The 17,581-nt window shown below is 38.1% G+C and overlaps 1 protein-coding gene across 1 annotated transcript in view; it reads left to right on the forward strand.

The window, feature by feature from the left end:
* The window catches only part of LOC116486307 (vasoactive intestinal polypeptide receptor 1-like), a 29,887-nt gene extending 19,005 nt beyond the window's left edge, over positions 1-10,882 (forward strand). The window contains exons 6-13 of the mRNA XM_032182427.1: positions 300-432; positions 864-1,017; positions 3,104-3,164; positions 6,317-6,386; positions 7,235-7,326; positions 7,772-7,901; positions 9,122-9,163; positions 10,377-10,882. Of these exons, the coding sequence (XP_032038318.1) occupies positions 300-432; positions 864-1,017; positions 3,104-3,164; positions 6,317-6,386; positions 7,235-7,326; positions 7,772-7,901; positions 9,122-9,163; positions 10,377-10,565 (871 nt within the window). The 3' untranslated portion in view covers positions 10,566-10,882. The remainder of the gene's footprint in view (positions 1-299; positions 433-863; positions 1,018-3,103; positions 3,165-6,316; positions 6,387-7,234; positions 7,327-7,771; positions 7,902-9,121; positions 9,164-10,376) is intronic.
* The last annotated feature ends 6,699 nt before the right edge of the window (positions 10,883-17,581 follow it).

Below are 17,581 nucleotides of genomic sequence, written 5' to 3' on the forward strand. Positions count from 1 at the left end.
AAAAAAAAAAAAGTTATTTAGGATAATTAGAAGGCACTATTGCAGTATAGCCCAAGAGTCCCAGAGTTATTCTCTGCTCCTGGCATCTGCTTTAAATGTGTGGCAATTCAAGGACAATTAAGCTAACACTTTTAGTAGAGCAAACAGATAATAACTGCTGTGATCCTGTTTGCCTAGCTGCCTCTCAGATGACAGATTATTTGCCTTGGAAAGTGTCTAAAGTCACCCTGCATTCCTGTCTGAGTTCAGATGAGAAATTTCTCTTGAAAAAACATTTTCCTTTTCTTTTTCTATGTCAGAAAATTCCACTGTACACGGAATTACATCCATATGCACCTGTTTGTCTCCTTTATCCTGAGAGCAATTGCTGTTTTCACCAAAGATGCTGTTTTGTTTGCAGATGAAACTATGGACCACTGCCTAATGTCAACGGTACTAAACTTCCCTACTGTCTTCCATTGAGTTAATACTTAATTCATGACCTGAAGAGAACATGTAGATTTCTTAATCCAATTTCTCTTTAGTTTGCAAGAACTGAAATCTTAAAGCAATCAATACCTTACAAACAAAAAGATCAAGTGCTATGGGTTACATTACATCCAGAATTGGTATATAGGTACAGCCTTGTTGAACCTAATGGAGCTGTATCAATTTCTATCACAAATTCTATAAAAGAGGCCCAATGTTTTCTTTTCAAAAAACAGAAAATTAACTGAAATGATGGAATCCCATACTTGCTGAAACCTTGTATTAATTTCCTCATTTTTGTCTGGCAAATTTGATTTTTTCCTTATACTTGTAGAGAATCCAAACCCAATGGAGAATAGACCTAATAAGGTTTTTTTATTCCTCTGTATTTCCAGGTTGCTTGTAAAGCTGCTGTAGCATTCTTCCAGTTCAGTATTTTAGCCAATTTCTTCTGGCTTCTTATAGAAGGGATATACCTACAAACACTGCTTTTGCTGACCTTTGTTTCAGACAAGCAATATGTATGGTGGTTCATATTTGCTGGCTGGGGTTAGTACTCTTTTCCACTCTGTGTTGTTTAGTATTTCCATTTACTTTTAGAACTAAACAAAATATTCTGAGATTTCCTTTGATAATTTCCTTTGATGAAAGGTGCCTTTTCATGCAGTAGTACTACATCAAAACCATACCATTATTCTGCCTTTCCTCTTATCTTGGTAGATTTTTCACCACTTAAAACTTTGATGGAGAGGGTAGAACAGAATATTAGAAGTACTTGGATATGCCTACTCGAAAGACTACATCACTCCTGTTTATGACTGGAATTAATTTCATGCAACTACTGTCATTTAAAAGTTAATCATCTAATCTAAACTATCTCTCCAGGTTTTTCCTGCAGCAGTAGAATGAGGCAGTCATGCTGTGGTAGTGATTAATCCAGTCTTCAAACAGATGACTAATGTGCCTGGATAACATCCTGAAAACATCTTGTCTTCATCCACTGACTAAAGAAATTTGAGTGACTAACTTTAAATTGACATTTTGCTTTTGGTAGGCAGAAATAGATATCTGAGATCGCATGAGTTCAGGTCTAGGAATCAAAAATTCTATTTATTTATTTTTCCAAAGACATTCGCTGTCTTTAAGGAATCTTTTGAGTTTATACAACAATTAAAAATATCTCCCATTATCAGAATGTGGCACAAAAAAAGCACACATTTTCTTTCACTGCAGAGAATTGTCTATTGTGACTCTCAGATATTCCTGTATTTCACCTTGGCTATTCTAAAATTGAGGTGCTTAAATTGAGTGGTTACATAACACTTTTGGATTAGAAGTAAAATCCACATTCTTCTAAAGTAGATAGCATTTTTGCCTCCATCTTCAGATTCTTAAACTTTATTTATGTAACTAAAATTTTTTAAATCTGAATTTTATAAAGAGGATGCCAATTTGGAGCTATTTCAATTATGATTGCCAGAAACTAAACACTTAGGTCTTAATTCATCACAGCTAACTTGAGATAAGAACAGAAACACCTCAATTGATATTGTAGTATAAAAAGTCAAAAGTGAGAGACATCTCAGGGGCAACTCAGATCACAGGTAATATGGATATAATTTTTTCCTTTCATTAATTAAAAAGTCAACTTAAACTGAATATTATCCCATTATAAAAGCTTTGAACAAAAGTTAGGAATGACAATTTCTGAGCTTTTTCTACATATTCTATATGATACTCAAATAGACAGTATCTATATTTAATTTGATTTATCAGTGTGAATGTCACTTTGTTCTTTTGTGGCATATTTGAAAGGCACTTAGTCTTTGGAAACCCACTGATGGAAAGCAAAAGAAATTGCTAGTTTAAAGACCTGTTACAAAGGAAATTAATTAATTAATTAATTAATTATAACAACAACAATAATAATAATAATAAAATGTAAATAGTTATTCACTCACAAATGCAGAATCAATAGCAAAGATTGGAAAGAAATTATAAATGCTTATTATGAATGCTTTCAAGTTGACTGTTTTACAAGGATTGGTAGAGGCTTGTCAAGAAAAGATAAAAAAAAAGAAGGAAGGAAGGAGAGAAGGAAGGAAGGAAGGAAGGAAGGAAGGAAGGAAGGAAGGAAGGAAGGAAGGAAGGAAGGAAGGAAGGAAGGAAGGAAGGAAGGAAGGAAGGAAGGAAGGAAGGAAGGAAGGAAGGAAGGAAGGAAGGAAGGAAAGATAAATTCTTCCAGCTAGTGTACAAAGTATTGTGTTCTGACCACTATTCACAAGACAAAATAGCTGTAGCTCAATAAATGATTCTTTCAGCTGCACATCTGCTCTTAATTTATATCCAAACCTACAAGTAATCCTAGCTCATATTTTTGAAAACATTTTTTCACAGCATCCCCTATTCTTCTATTCTTTTTCATTTTTATTTCGTTCTCCTATTCTTTTTTTTTTTTTCCTTCCCTCTGAACTGAGAGTTAAGTTCTTCCGTAAAGTCATTTCAAGATTGTCTGTCCCATTGTCTGAAATTTAATGTGCATCCAATCTGCTGTACTGTGAAACTTCTTGCAATAAAGTTTCCATGGGACATGGCATTAAAAAAATTATATTGTTTTCTACGTTGATCTGTCCAGGAGCTCCCACTGCTGTGATGTTTACTTGGGTCCTCACAAGAATACACCAACAGAATACTGGGTAAGTCAGAGCTTGGGTAAGGAAGCCGATGTCATCCTATTTTATATTATATTTTGATTTATTAACAGGGAAAAAAATAGAAATTTAAAACAAAAATATTTTTCCAAAGTCATGCCTCCAACCATAAAACTTCATAAAAAAGTGAGAAAATAATTTTCAGTCTTCTGATTTTGTTGCACATATACTGAGTAATAAAATTTGGAAATGCCATAGTAAGAATTAAAATTTCACTAGTTTTCTAATCCCCAACTCTTGATTTTTTTTTTTTTTTTTAAGAAAACCAATACTTCTGTTTAAAAACAGCCATTTATATCTAGCTCTAGTCTTTTCACACCTGTACCTTGAAAACAAACACATTGTTATGTCTTGATAGGTAGTTTCATGTGTTATTTTCATCCCTTTATTTGAATCTTTATATATATATATATATATATAATTATAATTATTCTTTATCTTTCAGTATGAAAGTCAGTTATAAAGCAGAAGATTGTTTACTAAGGGTTGCCCTGAAAGCCTTCAGGTTATTTCACATGGATGATAAGTTGGAAAAGATATTATTTTATACCTACCTCCTCAGGACTCACTTAAATTGTGTAGAAATAATAAGTATTATAGTCTACCACATTGGTACGTCCTATTTTCCTCTTTTTGTATTACTGCAGTATATCTGTAGTACATGTTCTCCACTGCAGTGTTTCATAAGTGGAAGTAGTCTACCTTTCCAAAGCATGTACTTTTTCTTTTTGTAGCCAGAAAAGGTGCAAGAAGGATTTCATTTCTCCTCCTTTCCTGCTGCTCCTTTTCCAAAGAATCATAGAACACATTGGGGTAGATGATCTAATCTTAAAGATTATCTGATTCCAAACCCTATGTCATGGGTAGGGACACCTCCCACCACACTAGGTTGACCAAAGCCCCATCCAGCTTGGCTTTGAACACGTTCAGGGATGGGACATCTGTGGCTTTTCTGGGCAACCTGTGCCAGTGCCTCACCTCCTTCTCAGTAAAAAAAAAAAATCTTCCTTATATCTAATATACACTCTTTACGTTTAAAGCTGTTACTGCTTACTTAGTCACTACACTTCCTGACAGAGTCCCTCTCCAGCTTTCCTGTACTTTATGCACTAGATGGCTACTACAAGGTCTCCTGAAGCCTTTTCTTCTCCAGGCTGAACAACACCAACTCCCTCAGCCTGTCTCCACAGCAGAGATGCTCCAGCATCTGAGTATCCTCATGACCTCCTCTGGACTTGCTCTAACAGCTCCCTGTCCTTCTTGTGTTGAGGGCCCCAGAGCTGAGTGCAGGGCTCCAGGTAGGGTCTCATGGGAGCAGAGCAGAGGGGTAAAATCTCCTCCCTCACCCTGCTGGCCATGCTGCTTTTGATGCAGCTCAGGATATGGTTGGTTTTCTGCCAGCGCACCTTGCCAGCTCATGATGAGTTTCCCATTCATCAACACCCCCATGTCCTTCTCATCAGGTCTGCTCTCAATCCATTCTCTGCCCAGCTTGTATTTGTGCTTGGGATTGCCCTGGCCCATGTCCTTGACCTTGTGCTTTACCTTGTTGAACCTCATGAGGTTTGCACAGACCCACCTCTCAAGCCTGTCCAGGTCCCTCTAGATGTCATCCCTTCCCTTCAATGTGTTGAGCAAACCATACAGCTTGGTGTCATCATCAAACTTGCTGAGGGTGCACTTGATCCCAATGTCCATGTCACCTACAAAGATGTTAAACAACGCTGATCCCAGTAGCAATCCCACAGGAACATCACTCATTACTAATATCCGCTAGCGTATTGGGCTGTCGACTGTAACTCTTTGAGTATGACTTTCCAGACAATTCCTTACCCACCAAGTAGTCCATCTGTCAAATCCAGGTCTCACCAATTTAGAGACATGGATATCAGTCAGGAAATAGTGATATATAAAAGTACTTTTCTGCAAGCAGAATATTCATTAAGTAAACATACATGTATGTATATATGTATAGGTTCAGATGAAATGTATAAATAATTTAGGCTGAAAAATAATAATCCCAGTGCAGATGCCAGAATGGCCAGAGTATTGGGTTTATTTCTTGAATCTATAGCAGAAGAAACTGGCACAAGATACTCCAGTTGCAAAGAAAGTTCAGGGAAAGATGGATGAATGAGCATTCTGAGAAGTTCTCACAGGGTTAAAGAGGGGGCTGAAGGCTGAAGGCTGAACAGCGTTTGAACTTTGGATGCTCTTCCAGCAAAAGGTCTACTCACTCAGTTTGCTTGTCTGATATACTTTATGTGCCTACTTTAAGGTAAGGTGAATCATATCCTGTTGCACTGATAATCTTTGCAAAAGAACTGTAGTGGAATAGCACCAATGAAGACATTTAAAAAGTCAAATGTATCTCATTGCAGATATCTACATTTGTTTGGTCGCTCCTTTGATAATAGATATATAAACAAACCACAGTATCAGAACCACTCTCTTTTTTGCCTAATATCTAAGAGGGAAACCCATGTCCTTCAGACAGCTGGTCTGAACTCATGTTGCAAAGAAACATCTTAGACATGTAGCCAAGTGTTCTGTGTGACAAAACTGGAAGAGAAAATAAAGGAAGATGGAGAATGAGAAAAACTAGCATGTATGGAACTTGACTGAAGGGAGGAAAAAATTAAATGTTATTCATGCTAATTACATTAACAGCCTCCCAACAAAGACCAAAATCCTATTTTGCTCTCTGCCTTCAGGGTACCTTTGATAGAGGTCTAGATTTTTCTTACATGTATCTGCTTCCCTTATGACACCAAAATCCTTATACTCCTATATTCCTGGAGGTATAGCAGTTTAGTACCTAATTTGTACTCTGTAAAACTTTATTTTTTATTTTATTTATTTATTTTTTTTTCTCAACAAGAGAGTAGGAAAGAAGCCTGAAAATATGTGTATTTCTTGACTTCACTTTAGTTCTTTAGCCCTTGGCTCTTACCGAATAAAATTCCTTTAAATTGGGCTGTACAGAATTTCTGGGGGAGGTACTGGGGAAGAAGTAGAAGCAGAGGCCTTTGAATAGTCATTTCAAAATGTCTGTCACCTCCCTGTTCAGTGACAGAAACAGTTTGGAAAAGCTCATATGGTATAGATAATATTACTGTTTTTGTTTGCTGTTTCAGATGTTGGGATGACGATGAAAATGGAGTAGTGTTATGGATCATCAAAGGCCCCATTCTGCTAACTGTATTAGTATGATTTGCATTTTTTTTCTTGAGCATCTTTTGAAATCTGACATATTCTAGTGCTTTCTTTCAGTAAGGTGGAAAAAAAAAAGCACAGTAGCACATGCTATGTTTGATTTCTTTTGAATTTCAAATAGGTGAAAATTATTGTATAGTATGTAACATTTTTTATTTTATTTTTATTTTTTTTTCCCAAAAAAAACTCTAAATTACAGTCTAAGGTAAATTTTCAAGAGTCACACTAGGACATTATAGAATCACTTTTCCACAGACATTCTATATACTATGTTCTTATCTGTGCCTCTGTAATCCGTTTCTGAAGAAAGGCAAACCATACTGGCAAGAACTCCTAGATAATATGAAGCTAACTTAAATCAAGAAATATATCTAAGTCATTTTATCTAGTATATTTTTACAATGAGTTGCTAGGATGTAAACTTAAGACAAAAATTCCGTTATACACAGACTCATTCTATCTAAATTCAGAAAGTAAAGAATATGTCATTTATGACTGTGTCTGTTATAATCCCTATTATTAATGATGAAGGGAACTGGAGGGACTATTTAAACCACAGAAGATCATCTGTGTGTTGACAGTGAGTACAATGAGATAATATCAAACATATAATGACATTCAGATATGCAGGACTAAATTCACTCAGCATATCTTTAAATGTAATACTATATTGGTGGGAAAAACGAATATTTCTAATTATACTTATTTGATCTGAGAGCAAATCTTCACTGGTTTATATCAGTGCAATTACTATTATGGGAGATTCTTACTTCGTTTGTATCAACTGAAGATGCTTCCTGATTTGTAATAAATTTACCGATTCTGTTTTTTCTTTTCAGATTAACTTTATTATATTTATTAATGTGATCAGAATTCTAGTTCACAAATTGAAATCTCAGGACGGAGGAGGGAGCCATTCAAGCCACTTTGTGTAAGTATTGCAGGGTCTTTTGAAGTTGACCAATGTTACTTGTTCTAAGAAATTGCTTTACAGACAGGACCACAAAATGTTCCATTGGTTACTATACATAGAGAGATGTCCCCAGAAGAAATAACAAAGTAAAGCTGTCTTTGTATCCCACACTTTTGTTTGATTGAGATTGGTCTCAGGAGGTAATTTGGTGCCTCAGCCTTTGCATACATAGCAGGGAGAAGACCCTTAAAGGTCAGTCTGGAAAACTTGCATGCTGATTCATCTTTGCTGACCAGGTGTTGACAGTGAGAGTGGCAGAAAGTAATATTTCTGTAACTTCATTGGATGTAGTTGCCTCCATTCTGGACTTGTCCTCCATAGTAAAATTTGTTCCAACACATAACTGTCATCACTAACTTTGTAATTCTAACAGTACCTTGTTCTTTAATTATTGGTTTTCCAGGAGGCTTGCTAAATCCACATTACTCTTGATCCCACTCTTTGGAGTGCACTATATTGTATTTGCATTTTTCCCAGAAAGCACTGGTCTGGAAGCTCGCCTTTACATTGAGCTAGGCTTGGGATCCTTTCAGGTAAGCTGAACAAAAAGTTTGAGTCCTAGGAAGTTTGGGCTGAAACACCTCACTTTTGGGAATTTTACATTTTTGTTTGGTTATTACAGCAGATGTTAACAATGTGTCTAAATTCAACACACACATTCTATTTTACTCCAGTACAAGCTCTCTCTGTTGTTCCACTATCTTATTATTTAAAATCCAGTGCTAGTCTTGAGTTCTGACTCAGACTTCATATTAATAATCACAAAAAAGCACATCTACATTTTTTGAATAACAATGACTGAGTGCCATGAAGATCAGGCTATGGATTAAGAAGATCTGATTGAAACTTAATTCCACATGTAATAAAGGTGATGATACGAGAAATGAAAAAATAATGATAATATATAGTAACCTGTTCTGCCCTTACACTTCAGCAGTAGTAAATCCATCATCTTAACACTTCTGTGCTTCTTTTATTTGCTATAACACTGTCCAGAATGATATCCTGGTTTTGGAAGGCCACGGACTGGTAAATACTTGAGGTCTTTTTCCTTCCTCTTTCCTCTGTACCCCACCACTTTTGGCCTAAGCCAAATTTGTTCATTGGACCATGTTACCATTTTAACTAGGTGGAGAAGCAAGGGCCAGTGCTCAGGGCTGTGCTTCATTCAGTTTATATATGAAGATGTAGTTTATCACTGTCTAGTATCTGCCTGTGTTAGCACAGTCTATGAAAAGTTTTGGGTGTGGGCTGACTAACCCTCACCCAAAAGAGGTCTGACTGCAGGTCTGGCTGAATATGAACCCAAGACCATTCCCAATAAGTTCTTTGGACACAGACATCCTCTTGTGAGTGAAAGAAGATAATTTAGAAGAAAACATGCAAACCAAGAACAGGTCCTCACCAACTTTATTTACTAGTGAAAATATAGCCTTGTACAAGGTGAAGGTCCCTACTACCTTATCTGGGGAAGAATTTGTTTGTAGGATACAGTGAACTGTGATTTAGTCCTTAGTGCCTCCATAAAAAGTCAATTATATATATGTAGTGTCACCAGTCCACTGAGACATTGAATCCAAATTTGAAAACCCATTAAATAGTTCCACATTACATAAATCCCAATGGAACAATGGAAAAATATTTTTGCTGTCTTACTTGAAGTTTGAATGAAAGATGATTTTTTTTTCCTCCTGTTTCTATGCTTCAAATCCTGATGGCTGATTTTTTCCCCTCTCTATTCTCCCTGTCCTAGGGTTTTGTTGTTGCACTTCTATATTGTTTCTCAAATGCAGAGGTGAGTAGCAAGTATATAAAATTATCAAAACCTTTGAAACTCATGGGCCTCTCTTGTTTTTTCTTTTTCCTGTTTCCAGAACTGATTTGTGCTTTGATCTATTCCTGAACACATGAAATACCCCTATCTCTTTTTCCCTTGGTACCTTTGTTGACTTTATTTTTATTCATATAATTCTGACAGAAGGATACACAATAAGCTTTGAAGCTGTGACCCTTTACAAATGGTTGGTGACTTTTCTGTCAGGGGACATTTTTTCTGCTTTGTCTGATAGCTATCATGATGATGTCTCAGTGGAAAGCTTGTAACATTGTACTTTAGGTTTGTTTTATCCTGGTGTGTTTTCCCTTTCCCTTTCCCTTTCCCTTTCCCTTTCCCTTTCCCTTTCCCTTTCCCTTTCCCTTTCCCTTTCCCTTTCCCTTTCCCTTTCCCTTTCCCTTTCCCTTTCCCTTTCCCTTTCCCTTTCCCTTTCCCTTTCCCTTTCCCTTTCCCTTTCCCTTTTCTTCTCCAGCGCATCTTATATGAATTCTGCAGTTTTGCTCAAGCACTTTCTTTTCTCTTTTTGCCGCGTTCTTAGAATTTAGATACAATCCCTAGAGTACATTTTACAGAGCTTTATCATTTTAAAAGCAGCTTCCAACAGAAAGAATGAGATTTATCTGGATTTCTCTGTATAAATAGTGTAATGTAATGTAATATATTTTTAAGTTGGTTCAGTATCTTCCAAAATCAGTAAGAGATCTGTAAGAGGGATTTCAATATGGATAAACTGAAAACCTGGAGAAGGACCTTGTGCGGTCATATTTTACACTGCAGGTCACAACAGGAAGGCACGGACTTGGTATGAGGAAAAATATCTGTAATATATATAAAAAAAAAAAAAAAAAAAAAAAAAAAAGGTGGAAATATTTATGTGGTAGAAATACAACAATAAAGAAAGAAACTACAAAAAGAAAGAAAAACTTCCTTGTCATCCTCTGAATTTTGTTAATAGTTTGTTTATTTATTATTTATTTTAGTGTGAATGGGTGTATGATTTAAGTCCACCTAAAAATGCGTTAAGGCTTAATCTTTATTGGTTTGGGTGTATATGGGCCTAGCAGTCACATAGAAATTTTGGCATATTTTATCTTCAATGACCTATGAAAGGTCATTTTATCTCCAATGAAAAAGTCTTTGTTTTCTGATTGTTTTTATAATTCCTTTTCCGTAGGTTCAAAGTGAACTCAAGAAACAACTGTGCAAATGGCAGTATCAAGAGTACCTGAGCTTCACACACAAACATGGTACAATGTCCAGAGAAAACAGTCCAGTCAATTATGTTACTCAGTTATCATTGCTTGAAAAAATCAGTCCGAAAAGGAAAATATCTGCATACCAGAATGGTGTAACTTCTGTCTGAGTTTATCTAGCAGGCTGAGTTGCTGTAACATCGTAGCATACTACCTAAAATATAGACAGTTGGGATTCTTTATGGCTTTCTGTAGTGTCAACAGACTTCTGAGAATTTCTTGTCCTGAACACGACCTGCTTTTCTCACCTGGTACAGATTAGTACCACAGTATCACAACTCTGGCTCTTTCTCTCCTCAACCACACAAAATCCATTGTTTTTGTTCATTGTTATTGTTGTGAAACGACAGATCCTGAGGACTTGTGCATCAAAAGGTTAGCACTCAAATCAAAGGAACTACATTCATTTTTCCCAGGTCCATCATGTTTGTCACATCTTTGTCAGTGTTTCCTGAAATTTCAGTTTGGAAGAGCACTATAATTAATCTTCATTTGAAAGATTACAGAGTGGCAAAAGCTTGTGAAAAAAAAAATAGTGATTTTTTACTAACTGTTTTGAGGCAATTTCAGCCAACTTGATGGAATTATGCACTGGGAAGTGCTAAGCACCTGTCTAAGGAGCAGTAAGCTCCTTTGAAAGGAATCTCAAGGTATCACATGAGTGATGCAAAAATGACTTGAGTTACATTATCTACTTGTTTTTTGTTTGATTTTGTTGTTGTTGCTTCTGTTGTTGTTTATTTGATTGGTGATTTTGTTTGCTTTTTTTTTTTTTTTTCATGCCTGTACAATGGAGATACTAAGTCAGGACTGAGGACTTAAGATGGCATTTTCTTACCCATGGGAAAACATGTAGTAGCTGAGCCTTAGGAAGATTATGCATGTACAAAGGAGGAACATACAGCAAACATAATGCAATATCCCAGTTGGGCTTTCTTAAGCTCAGAATAATTTACAAACTGAGTCTTCTTAGTGACCAGACACTGGTCCTTGTGTAGCTGGAACAGAACTTCTATTGCAATATCCTTGAAGGTTAGCTGGATCCTCCAATTAAATCCACAGTGATACTGTGCTTCTGTGATTTTTGGTGACCTCTCTCTGAGGATGAACTCTGTCATTGTTGTGTTGATTTCAGTCCTGCCCACCATTTCTCAGCTCATTATCACTCCATTGAAGAATGTGCATTGAAGAGGTCAGAAGCGAAACAGAGTATGGTCTGGTAAAACAGAGCAAACCAATCCTGTACTTACATCACTTCTTTGGGTGGCCTTCCTCTTTGGGATTGAATTGGCCTCTACATCAAACTCTCCAAAAAGCAGCGTGTTTACACAAGGTACATGAAACATAGCTGCAGTTCATTTCAAGATGGGACCATTCCCAGAAGGACCTGCATCCAGACTTGAAAGCAATTCTAGAGACTGCAGCCATTCAAGTACACCCTGGAATTTCTGTGAACTGGAATACCAGCTTAGCTTTAAAAAGTAGAGCTCTGGTCCCTGATTTTGTTGAACTCTTGATTAATTATTTAAGCAAGGTGATATTGACTTTGTGGGAACCTCTTTGTTGATTTTAGGTGCATCATCTCTAGCCTTACATGTGTTATTACAACAGAGATGCATTGTCCATGTTTCTATACACATAAGTTAGACCACTCCTTTATTAATTAGGCATTTACTCCATTTGTCCCAATGAATCACATGCTCTATACAAAGGTGTTGTCTTGTCTGTTCTGACCACCTTATTAGTTTTCCTTGTAAAAATAATCATTGCTCCTGTGTTGTGCGTTGCCTAGCATAGTGATTTGAACACATTTGTGTGACGTACATCTATAAAATGTAAGTGATAATTAAAACTGTTGTGTTTGTAATTTTTTAAATGTTTTATGTCAATTTGGACGTTTCCTTCAAGACTTTATCAAAAAATGACAGTCTTGTAATTGTGTTTGTTATGGATAAAGTTTTGAAGCCAATGAATATGTATGATTATGATCTCTTTACCCAAGAGGAGATTTACATTATAGGAACTTTAACCTGTGGCTTGAGTTGATGCCTCACTTCTATTTCAAGACACCATCACCAAGACAAAGCTTTGTAGTAGCCTGCTTCTATAAATTTAGGAGAAAAGATCATTTATTCAGATATTTGGCTACTTATAAATGTTTTCTTGAGGAAATAATTAAACAGTGTTGAGTTATATAATATATGAAGGAATTGACACATAATTTCCTTTCATTTGTCTTTGGAGGCAACAAATTGGAATGATCCTGCTTTTGTCTGACCTGAGAATGTTTCCTAAACAAACAGACAAAAACAAACAAAAGACTGGCCTGAAGCTTTATGTTTTGAACATACTATCATATTTTCTCTAACACCTTTCTTCATGGTTTATTTGGTGTATATATCAGCCATCTTGTGTTACACAGCAATTCCCACTTCCCATCTGTGCTCCCAGGATGGCCTAAATTTTACTTTAAGGCCACCTATCTCACTACATGTCCTTTGATTTTCTTACTGGGAAGCTTCCACTGGACCAAGGATCTAAGGAAAGGACAAATTATGACAAAGAGCAGTAGTACGTACATCAAGAAGGATCTTTTCATCACTCATCCAGTGTTCAGCAGCAGAAAATTCAAAATATGCAGTAATGACACTGTTCTTGTCAGACTTCAAAAACTGTTTTGTGCCCATCTACGGTCACCATTCACACTTAGATTGCATTAACTCCTTGGATAACCACTCCTGCCTTAGCCTCTTTCCAGACACCCTCACATCCCACCTCACAGTGATCCAACAAAATACCTCAAATGTTCTCCAGCAACCTTAGCAATATGCCAGCCACCTGTTCTGCCTGGGCCTTGTCCAGAATGTCCCTGCATCCCTCCTTATGCTTTTGACTTTTCCAAGTCTTATACTTTTCTATCATTTTTAATCAAGATGTGTAAGCCATAAGCTGGAATTGAGGGCTTTATAAAGTTATTCTGCGCATATAAAAGCATTATTTGCATAATTTTTATAAAGGGCACACTTGGAACAACATGATGATGAAGTTGATAGCCCTGGGGAGAACAAAAGTTTCTTGGATAAAGATTTTATGTGGGCACTGAGAAGGCTGCTTCATGGCACATGTAAGAACATGATGGTGTATGCAGGAAAAGGAATGTGTTATGGATACGTACTGCTCCATTCCACGCCTTTGAAGGCAGCAAAGGCGTTGTCACAAAGGATGCCTAGAAGTGTTGTGCCATTTGTGTGAAGGCACTGCCATCTAGTGGTTCATGGTGTGTACTGGGAATGCTACTGCACTGTCTGGAAGTGCACAGTCAGAACAGCCATGAAGCATGCTGAAGCACGCTCAAGCACTGTTCACAGCTAGCCTAACTAGCTGAGGATCTGAGGTGTACCCTCTCCCAAGTGAGATTTATATGATTACCAAGGGACATGTGCAAGGGGTGTAGAGAATGGAGATTACTCAAGTGTATCATTTAGTATATCAGCTAGGAAAAGATGTTTTCTCTTCCTCTAATTCTGTTGTCTTTCACATAGTTTAACACTCTACATATTTTAAAATCCATTTCTAAACTACTCATAGAAAGATTAAAAACAATTGTTTCATCTGTTTCTCTCGATGTTGCATGGCGCAGCAGAGTCAAGTTGATTAGGTGATTGAAACTTCTCACTAAGAGTACTAAGAGTACTAAGAGTAGTAGTAGTAGTAGTAGTCTCTCTTTTTTTTTTTTTTTTTAACTCTCCTGAAAGCTTTATTGTGTGGATTCCAGATTAAAAGAAAATCCTCCAGCCTGTGCTGGCAATGCTGACCAATGCTGACCTTTCCCAAGGTTGCATATTCTATACACAGTTGGATTTTCAGAATGGTTCAGAGAAATAGTAGAAGATATTAAACCAAACCAAACCAATTAAATAAAAAACAAGAACAACAATAACATACAGGACCAAAAAACATTAAGTCTGATTATGTTCAGAAAAAGGCTGAACTGAGGAACTGGAGCCTGCAACATACGTACTAGAGTATGTATGAGGGTACATACAATCTATCGTGGGATCATAGGCAGCTCTGTCATTATACGAGAGGGGTGTAGAGAATGGAGATTACTCAAGTGTATCATTTAGTTTGATATAAACTAAGATTGGATGTCTAAGCCAGTGACAGTATTAGCAGTACAGTTAGTGAAATCCTTGAGCTGCACAGATCTCCCTGAAGTGAGCACCTATATTTGGCTAACTACAGAGTTGTCTAAGCATCATTAACTATTAATCTGGGGTTGGATTTTATAAACATAGTTATCAAATGCTCTTGGGACATCCAAAACATCTACACTGTCCTGGAGATATGATTCAGATTTTCGTACACTTACACTCATCTGGAGACCAAACAGGACACCACACTGTACCTGAAATGACACTATTTAATCTAAGCAACCAATTGATAAACTCAGATAAACTCAGCCCTGTAGGTAAAGTCTATTAAAGGAGGGTCATAGCCTCCTTGTATATGGGCTACCTATGTGGTTACATCAGCAGTATCTTATGACTTTCTTTTAATCTTTTAAAATGCTGTACAAAAATGTTTCCTGTCCAAAAAACTCACTCTCAGGCCAAGTTATGTGAGTGGGCAATGTTGATTAAACCCACACCCTTGCAGGACTGAGATTAAAAACTGGTGTGAGGGGAGTCAATGCCAGATAATGGGTGAGTGACTAAATCCTGTGATGCCAAAATTGGTCAAGGTTTTTGGAAATTCAGTATTCATTTATTGTTCAACTATTGTAACAATTCAGATACAATTTGATGACAGTGCCCCACTAGATGCAAGTTTCCAGAAATAGTGTTTTAGTAAACTTAGAGACCCTACTTGTAAGTCTTCATGATATTCGTTTAAAAGTTGTGTTAAAATCCATTTGAACTAGACAGTGAGAATTTGTTAAAGTTGTTCTCTTTGGTATTTTGACAGATTTAGTAAATGAAGGTTTTCTAATGTCTGATTCTTGTAGCAAATGTGTTAGTGTGGTACTGTGTCTTTAAAGTTATGGATATTTACCACATGACTTTTACATTTAAATACATTTATATGTGCCTTGTCTTTCTCTGTCTGTAAACTACAAAAGAAGCCTAAAACATCTGCTCAGACTAGACACATAACCTTTAGAAATAAAGTATTCTCCAGATTCCCTCTTCCACATTTGCTAAGCTCCCTGTTTAGTGGGACAGTGACTGATATAGCTCTTCAGCATGTGGTAGAAAGGGCAGACACATCCTGTGCTGCATCATCTTACAACCAAAATAAAGGGTTGATGCTGGCCCAGCTCACCCAGTAAATCCCCAAGTAAGTGGATTGTCACAAGATATTCACAGTGATACAGAAAAATAATATCCCACACATCTGCACTGAGGACTCCCCCAACCTGACCATGGACCCATGTACTGAGTTTACATAACAAGGTTTTGGTAGTGGGAGGCTGCAGGTGTGGATTGTGAGAAGAATCCAGAAGGTGCCCCACGTTAGATAAGGGCCAGTTTCAGCCATCTCCAAAGGGACTCACCACTGGCCAGAGCTGAGGCAATAAGTGGCATTGTTCATGCCTCTGGGAGAGCAGATTTAAGGAAGGGAAACAAACACACTGCTGTGCAACAGCAGCTGGAAGAGTGAGGAGTGAGAAGCAGCCCTGCAGCCCCCAAGACGAGTGCAGCAGGAGGGCAGGAGGTGTTCCAGGAATGCAACACAAGTTCCCCTGCGGCCCCTGGTGGAGCAGGCTGTCCCCCTGCAGCCCATGTGTCCCATGCAGTGTCTCCATGCTGCAGCCCATGGAGGAGCCCCTGGTGGAGCAGGTGGATGTGGCCTGGAGGAGGCTGAGGCCCATAGAGAGCCCCCGAAGGGCCCCCATGCAGGCCCCGGGCCGGAGCTGCAATCCATGGAGAGGAGCCCACACAGGAGCAGAGGGTCTGGGGGGAGCTGCCGCCCATGGGGGACCCACGCTGGAGCAGTTTGCTCCTGGGGGATGGACCCTGTGGTAATGAGCCATGTGAGAGCAATTCCTGACGAGCTGCTGCTTGTGGGTAGCCCCGCGGGCTCAGTTCGGAAAGGATGGCATCCCGTGGGAGGGACCCCGCGTGGAGCAGGGGCAGAGAGGGGCTGTGAGGCAGCAGCGGAGATGAAGCATCAGGGACTGACTGCAACCCCCATTTCCTTGTGCTGCTCATGGGGAGGAAGGAGAAGAGGGTGGATGAGAGGGAAGGTGTTTTTGGTTTGTCTTTTTTTTGCAGTTTCTCACTTCTCTAGCTTGTTAATAATAGGTAATAAATTTTGTTAATCTCCCTATGCTGAATCTATTTTGCCTGTAACAATAACTTGAGTGATCTCCCTTCCTTATCTCAATCCTTGACCCTTTACATTGTATATTCTCCCCCTTTCCCTCTGAGGAGAGGGAGTGAGAGAGTGGTTGTGGTGGAGCTCAGCTGCCCAGCTGGGTAAAACCACCACAGCCTAGCATCCCATTTCATCCCAGTTCCTATAGTAACACTATATGCTGATCTCCAGTTCCACTACAGCCCCGCCCCACCATTGGTCCTATTGAAATAGGCTGACATCATGACCTTGTCTCTGACCTGTCTTGCACCTACCTTGCCACCATGATCTTGTATAATGATCCATGATCACAGATCATGTCCCCATGGGGGGGGACAGACAAAGAGTTACAGAAGCTGAGGAAAAAGATGGAAGAAGGCTCATGAATAGATTGTCTAGTGCAGAGTCCTCTGTAATAGTAGGGTGAATGTCCATGATCTTTTAAAAATGACCCTGACAAGAACCTTGAGGTTTGTTTTGACTGGAAAAGAAATGGAACCTCAAAGCATGTCAGATATGATAGAGACCAGTGTTTTTCACAGAATCACAGAATCACAGAATTTTCTAGGTTGGAAGAGACCTCAAGGTCATCGAGTCCAACCTCCAACCTAACGCTAACAGCCCTCCACTAAACCATATCCCTAAGCTAACTTTGGGATATGGTTTATCCCAACTTTGGCAACTGGCAATGCCTTTTTTTTGAGAAAAACAAACTTTATTTTCCACTTTAAACCCCTTAGAAATAATCCACAGGCCCAAAAGGACC

Source organism: Aythya fuligula, chromosome 2 (genome assembly GCF_009819795.1).
Source record: "Aythya fuligula isolate bAytFul2 chromosome 2, bAytFul2.pri, whole genome shotgun sequence".
Taxonomy (NCBI): Eukaryota; Metazoa; Chordata; class Aves; order Anseriformes; family Anatidae; genus Aythya; species Aythya fuligula.